General features: G+C 36.4%; 1 protein-coding gene across 2 annotated transcripts; it reads left to right on the top strand.

The window, feature by feature from the left end:
- Nucleotides 1-548: 548 nt before the first annotated feature.
- Nucleotides 549-7,288, top strand: LOC124616703. Of its 2 annotated transcripts, XR_006979867.1 has the most exons (5): nucleotides 549-692; nucleotides 2,697-3,455; nucleotides 3,545-4,903; nucleotides 4,979-5,142; nucleotides 6,425-7,288. XR_006979867.1 is itself a non-coding variant. In XM_047145046.1 (4 exons), the coding sequence occupies exons 2-4, from the start codon at nucleotides 4,630-4,632 to the stop codon at nucleotides 6,476-6,478; spliced, it is 492 nt and encodes a 163-aa protein (XP_047001002.1). In that variant the 5' UTR covers nucleotides 549-692; nucleotides 2,697-4,629; the 3' UTR covers nucleotides 6,479-7,288. The 2 variants fall into 2 exon arrangements, 1 of the variants encoding a protein (XP_047001002.1); XM_047145046.1 differs by having other exon boundaries at nucleotides 2,697-4,903.
- Nucleotides 7,289-7,939: the final 651 nt, after the last annotated feature.

Here is a 7,939-nt window from a genome sequence, read left to right as displayed (position 1 = left end):
TAATGACTTCCTTCAGGATAACGACATCGCTCGACTAGAGTGGTCAGCATGTTCTCCAGACATGAACCCTAACGGACATGCCTGGGATAGATTGAAAAGGGCTGTTTATAGACGACGTGACCCACCAACCACTCTAAGGGATCTACGCCGAATCGCCGTTAAGGAGCAACAGTGCCACGACGAATACAAGCATGCATCAATGCAAGAGGACGTGCCAGTCATATTCAGGTGAGCCACCGAAAAATGACGAAGAGCTGCTCTGTTCCACAATATATAGCGCGCTGCAGTTATAACCTGCATGCAGCATTATCAAGTTGACAGACGGACCACACTTCCTGGCGCCAGCGCCCTCGCTGGTGGAACTGCGGAATTCAGCTGTCTTTGCGTTACCGCTCGCCGTAGAGAGCCTGTATACAGAGAGGCGAGTACTGACTTGACCGGTTGACCCGGGGTCTAGCCATCTCCCCTCCACACTGTTTGAGCACTGTAGCTAGCGACCAATAAGGAGCCACCAGACGACTACCAAAGAAAAAGTGCTGTGTATCAGCCGCGCGCGAAATTTTGTGTTAGTACTCACAACTCACTATTGTGTTTGTATGTGTATGCGTTTCCTGCGTCGTCCTCGTATTGTATTTTCGAAATGATTTCGTTTCGAAGATAGTGTTGTGGACTATCGAAAGGCTGAAGTATTTGTAAGTACCATATTTAGTATGAATTTTCTGCACTTTATGTTTTTTTAAGCGTTGTAATTCATTGCTTTCAATGATAATGCTGTCGGCGAACGAAAGGAAGAGTGAAATAGTTAATACTATTTCTCAAGTGGGTGCATTCTCTGCTTGCTTTTTGAAGCTATTAATCCAGACTGCTCACTTGACAGTTGTTATTGGCAACTTGGTAATGTTGGCTACTTAAGATTATAGAATTACGGGGATCAAATAAAACATGAAAGATAGGGTATTGGTAGGGTAAAAATAAAATAAGCAGGATCGGGTAAAAATAGCCGTTATTAGAGTAAATTATGGAAGGAAATAAGGTGAAGGTACAGCCAACTTGTTTACCTGAAATCCTCATTTAAAAATCTTGCTGTGGACTCCAGTAATTTAAATGGTGTGATAGTAAGCAGGAGATCTAATACAGCGCGCGCAAATCGTAGTATAAAACAGCGGTATACCTATTTTGACAGATTTTCATTTCTCGGTACTGGAAAATTACCATTTAATACATGTTTCTGTACGAAATTGGTTTTTATGTTTCTTGTTACCCACATAGACTTTTAATGGTCCTTGAAAAGAAGGCTTTTTCGTAGGCCATTTTTTCCGTATGTTTCAGAATCAGCTAAAACTTATTAACATTGTGTACTGGAATTATAAAACACACTTGTATACTAAACTGTGAGTTGTTTTTTCCATTGTTTGGAAAGGTGGAGGAAAAGTGGAGTAAACAGAAGGCAATCATATCTTGAGCAGCTGACTGCGTCCTAAGTTCAGATTAATTGCAAATAGTGTTTGCTTTTTAAAAAAAAATTAGTAACTTTTTTGTTTACTCTCTGTATTTCAATTTGGAAATCATTAGACTGTCAGTAGTGTTGAATGCCTAGAAATTACATTAAACTGCAACCTTTAAGAGAAAGACACAGAGTATGCTGTGGTAGTTTAAAATTAATGCCAGGTGTAAATAAAAGCTGTTACTCAACTGTAATTTAAACATACCACTGGTATCTGAGAGCAATACTAAAAAGTTCTGAAAACACAAAGATCTGTTCTCAGTAAAGATGAGTATACTTGCTTGGCTACATGGGCCTTCCTGTAACTTCATTCAAGGTAAAACAGTTTGTTGCTGAGTTTGTTCATGTACTACAGAAAGCATATTTACCAGTGAAAAGAAGTTTTGCCAGTAAGGATTGGTTTTCAGATTTTACCAAAGACCCAGCTCTAATCACCCAGAAACTTCAGAAATTTTAAATAATATATAGGAGCACACCAACACGTCCATTTGTCTTTCCCTTAAAAACATTTCCCTTAAGATTTGGAATTGGAACTATCAGACTGAAGTGTCTAGAAAAATTTGTTTAGGCCAAAACTATTAGTTTAAATACTGTTTGTAACATTAATAGACATAGTTAATATTTCCTCTGTATAAAAGTCTACCCTTTTCCTCATACTGTTTATAACATTAATGGACGTAGTTAATATTTCCTCTGTATAAAAATCTACCCTTTTCCTCAAAACTTATACTACATTAATTTGTTTTACATAGATAGGCCTATGTCTAATAGACCATTATATGAATTCTTTTTATCTTGCCTCATCCTTTTATTGTCCTGTCACCTGTGTAGGTACTTTCTTCAATTTAGTCACTAGGTCTTTTTTTGTGCCCCCAAGTATTTTTTTTCTTTTTTCAGTGAAATGTTTGTGTGAATATGAAGCATTTTTAACCATATTCTGACGAGTACAAAAGCTTTTCACCCGAAATTTCGAAAGTTTAAATATTGTTTTGTTTTTACCCCTCCCTGCCCAAGGTAAAATGTGTACTTATTGGTGGTTTTTATGAAATTGTGGTCTGATCTACCATGTGTCTACATACCTGCTGCACTTCTTATATCAAATGTATGTTACTGTAGGGAGGAAAATTCTGAAATAATTTAAATGAAGCCAAGTACAGAAGTGATAGTAATACATGCTCTTCTCTCTTAACAGGAAATTCTCCCGCAGTGGAAAACGCGTGTGTTGAAGCTGCACAGAAATGATTGTAATGTGCAAGAAATTAAATCTTTAAACATCCTTGTTGGTGTTAAAACAAGGGAGGAGTTTGGACAGTGGTTGGCACAGTTTGAAAACATAACAAAAACAACTTGTACAATAAGGTGCACTGAACCTGCATCAGGAAAGTATGTTGTTTTCAAACAAAGGCTGGTATGTCACCACAATACTCGCAGTATAAAAGTTCATGGTTCAGTGCAAAGGGCAACAAAAAACACTAACTGTCCATCAAAAATGACAGTGACAATTCACACTGTGCATGATACAGAGGTAAGTCTGTAGAGAAAGCAATGCTCTACAAGGAAATGCCGTGTGAGGTTAACTTGGTGTTGGGTCATAACCACAGTGTTGAGAGTGCTGCTGCTTTAAGATTTAGGCAACCATCAAGTGATGGCAAAGAAAAATTAATATCCCTGTTTGAAAGAGGTCATTCAGCAGCCACTGCTCTTGAGTCAATAAAGGTTGAAATTCAGCTGAATTGTTCAGATTACCCTTTAGTCCTTGCAGACAGAAGCAGGTGTCCTGATTACAACTTTTGCCACTATTTGTTCAACAAAGTTTTAAGAAAAAGTATGGGCCAACAGACTTCAACAAAGAAGGAAAGCAGCTGTTGCAACAGAGGATAGAGGAATACAACAGCGAAGTTGGAGCTGTGTGTGCCAAGATGATTCAGAAAGATGATGATTATATAGTATGGTAAGGGTATATTCACAAATTTGTAGTCTGATGAAAACTTTATGCATATACATTTAGCTACTATTAATATTTGTATGATTGTTTTTCAGCATTTGCTCACCACTGATGCAAAAAGTCCATACTCATGTAAAAGCTGCTTCCAAACTTGTATTTATGGATTCCACTGGTTCTCTGGATCATGATAGCAGCAGAGTGTTCGTTTTACTTACTCACAGTGAGTGTGGAGGTTTACCACTAGGAGTTCTGATTATGTCTTCAGAAAGCTGCGGAGTTATAGAAATGGGACTAGAGTTGCTGAAAGAGATAGTGGGGGAAAATATTTTTGGGGGAAACATCAATGGCCCAAGTGTGTTTCTGACTGACGACAGCCAGTCAGAACAAAATGCAATTGGAAGGTGCTTCCCAAACACAAAAACTTTGTTGTGTATATTCCATGTCCTGCAGGCAGTGTGACACTGGCTTCTCAAAGCAAAAAATGCTATACCACAGCAAAAACAGTGCGAATTCTTCCATAATTTCAAAAAAATAATGTTTGCGCAAACAAAAAATGAAGCAGTGGTAAACTATAATGTAACAAGAGCGAACATCAGTGAAAATCATCAAAATTTATTGAAATACTTGGAAGGGTATTGGGATAGGAGAGAACTGTGGACCCTTTCACATCGGCGAGGTATGCTTATAGAAGGGCACAACGCAAATAATATAAGTGAGGCCTTCATGAGAATTTTAAAGGACAGAATTTTTGAGAGGGTGCGTGCCTTCAATGTGGTTCAGATGGTGGACTTTTTTCTCACAAAGGTGAATTTGTATTTTCAGAGGAGACTTCTTGATGCTGCTAATGGAGCAAGTCCTAAGTCTTTCTGTAGGCCTATAAAGGCTCCTTCACAGGAGATTCTAGCAAAAATCAGGCAAGTCAATGAGGATGTTCTGCTCGTTCCCAGTGAAGAAAGGGAGAATCATTATTACATTGTTAATATGGCTGTTCTTGTTTGCACTTGTTGCCAAGGCAATACAGGGAAGATCTGCAAACATATAGACTGGGGCATTACTGTTTTACCATCAGGAAACTACAGGGAGGTGACGGATAGTGACAGTATACGTAGACTGTATTATTTTATTGCTACAAATGAGGAGACTCCTGAAGGGTGGCTAGAGCCTCTGTATTGCTCTCAGAATGCAGGGGGCTTCAAGTTCTTCGGAACGTTTGGAGCAAATGGACACAGGTTTGCCCTGTGAAAGCCAAGAAGAGATGCCAGAGACACTTCACATGGAGACAGTTCCAGACAAAAGAAATAATGATTTAATCGACGAGATAAAAGCTCGTCTCATAGATTTTTCAAATAAATCCCCTGAGGAAATGAAGAAAGGCCTTGAAGTCATGTGCGAAAAATTGGGAAAGCTTAAAACGCCATCTGCATGTGCATCTTATTTGGCAAATTTTGGTGAAGGTAAGTAAAACATACTTTTATATAAATGTTATGGAAAGTAATTCAATATTGTACGAGTTCTAATTTTTGTTACAGGAAAATCTAGAAAATATCGTGGTAACTATATTCCCGTTCAGCCCACTGCAATAAGCAGAAGAAAAAACAAGTTGGCAGGTCGCAGATGTCATCCGGGGGGGAAACAAAGACCACACTCTAAGCAAAGCAAGGAATTTGTAAAGACAGTAGAAATTTCTGAAATGGTAAGTATTACATTTCTAAAGTGAAGTATGGCATTTTGAAATTTATCTAGCAACTTTCCTTTACCCAAAGGGCATATTAAGGAATAAAGTAATTATTATTTATTTAACATTTTTAAGTTTGATGGAGCACTGCTGGACATACAGTGCTATTGGCTAACTTGCATAAATTTAATACTGTGTGCTAATGGTGGTGTAAAGACCGAAACAATCCACAAAAGAAATAAGAAATTGCAACTGAAAACTGCCTCCAGACTGACCTCACATCCAGTATTGATAAAGGCTATGGCATGCAAGTTTCAGGCACCATTTTTAAAATAATTCTTATTTTATTTGAAGGCAGCTCTGTTAGTATAATTAAAGAAAATACTTAATTATGATTTGATGTGACTGTCACGTGGAATAATTTGTAGACATTGCTATTGAAAAAACTGAAGTCACTCCACACCTTGAACTTGGTGTGGATAATTCCATTACACAGCAAGCCAGCTGAATGATACACTGCAAATCAGTCATAAAGTGTTTACACGTTCTGTTTCATTCGGAAAAAAAAATGATGTGTGTACAGGGTGTTCCCTTCTGTGCAAGCAGCATTGCATATTTCCATTGGCTTGTGACTTTCTCATGCAAATGTGACTGTTCAAACATAGTTCACAACACGTCTTGTTCCAAAGCAGTGGCATTAGTACATTATGGAATAATTGCTGATGGGTAAAAGTGCTCATATCTTGTGTTAAAACAACTTCCTGATTGGCAGTTGCCTCAAGTTCCCCATTAGCTTAAAATCTCATTCCTGACTAAACACCATCTAGGCAGAAAAACTACATCTGGTATTATCACCCATATTAATATACTCATGTTCAAACTGTTTGCTAATCTTGTTTAGATGTTAGGTTATTAACATCATGGCATTTCGTTTCTTTGGTCCAGTATGTCTTGCATGTACAGTAAAATTCTCATTATATGACATCTAAATTGTAACAATTAACTAGGCCTATATTTTTTATTATTTGTTATCTAAGTGTTTTTTTAAGGTGTGGCATATACATATTATGACTTTAAGTAGCTAATTACAATATAAAGATGTAAATACACACAAATGTGGAGCCACTTTGAGCTTCATTCCGTCATTGAATATTTTGATACAGAAATGGATAAGAAAAGCCATGTTACATAAACAATTTTCCCCAATAATAACCCAGTATCAGTGCAACAAACTTAGTAATCCATAATTTAGAAATAAAGGTTTTCAGTAATGTTAATGTGGATTTTAATTTCTTTTCAGGCTACCTTTCCATCACCAGCTATGCAATCATCCCAGTCAGCTTCAGACTTTTGAAGGTGCACGACTGTTTACTGCAGCATAGTGTGTAGGATTTTCTTAATCTGAGATCCAACCTAATGGAACTATTAAGGGAATGATTGTAGTAATTAAGTTTTTTCTTAAAGCTCAGGCCTAGCCTGACTGCTGAAATATATTAAGTTTTTTTTGTTGTAGCTCTAGCTCGGGTCTGACCCGATTATTCCCGGCGGGGTCAGGTATTTTCTCTGCCTCGTGATGACTGGGTGTTGTGTGATGCCCTTAGGTTAGTTAGGTTTAATTAGTTCTAAGTTCTAGGGGACTGATGACCATAGATGTTAAGTCCCATAGTGCTCAGAGCCATTTTCTAACCCGATTATTGAAATAAGTTTTTTCTTAAAGCTCAGACCAAACTTACTATTGAAATATAGAAGTTCTTCTTTAAATTGGTATAGCCCAAGAATGTGGATACTTATTGTGTATGTTGCACAAGTTTCTGGGAAATGTGAATTATCTTTTCTTAAAATGTAAACTACATTTTATATTCTGCATATGACTTTTTTCATTTACATCTGTTCCTTCAGGTTACGTTATTAAGTTTTTTACAACATTAATGCATTTTTTTGTTTAGTTTAGGATGGTTGCCTGAAAGTGTGTTCTCCCAGCAAAAAAATCGTTTACTTCCCTTTTAGTTAATTTGAGATGGAAAATTTTTGTTTAGACTCTACATGCCAGAGGAAGTTATCATCATAAGCAATTCCTTTATGCCAACCTTGGTGTAAATGGGGGCAATCTGTTCATAATTCCTATTTAAATGTGATGCTTATATTAACATTGCAAAATATCTTCACTTAATCTTCTAAAATAAAGTTTTAATACCAATTAATAAAATAACAGTTCGTTCCTGCCAATATTACAGTTTATTATTGCCAATATATATTAAAATGCAGGAAACATTTTTCATTATCAGCTGACGGAACTACTTCAGAAAGCAGACATAATATGACAAATTAAATAAGCTTATTTAATTTGTTATATGCATCGATGACAAAGAATGAAAATATAAATATAGCACTGGCACACATTTACTAAATTCAAGAAACCAATTTAAGAAAGGTATTGATTATAATGATTACAATTTGTACACAACTGCCACAAAACAACACTGACAGTAAAACACAATTTGGGGTTATTCACATTACAGCATTTTTAAAAAATGATACTGTATTGCTATACAGACTGTTGTGTTATTTAAACTAATTGGGATTTCATGTAATGTACTGTAGTGTTTCTGTCCTAACCCATACCAAGCTCACTTATTTATTTATTTATTTATTATTTATTTATTTATTTATTTCTTACACCATGGATCCAACTGTGACAATTTCACATGGATGTAGTGTGTGTCAATTTTTACATTGTCAATGACAAGTACTAGTACACTATGTTTACAGGTAAAGAATATAAAGTTACTTAACCACTACAATGATCCATAACACA

This window comes from Schistocerca americana, chromosome 5, assembly GCF_021461395.2.
Source record: "Schistocerca americana isolate TAMUIC-IGC-003095 chromosome 5, iqSchAmer2.1, whole genome shotgun sequence".
In the NCBI taxonomy this organism is placed as follows: Eukaryota; Metazoa; Arthropoda; class Insecta; order Orthoptera; family Acrididae; genus Schistocerca; species Schistocerca americana.
Note: the sequence above shows the minus strand (reverse complement) of the source record. Positions and strands in the feature narration are given on the sequence as shown.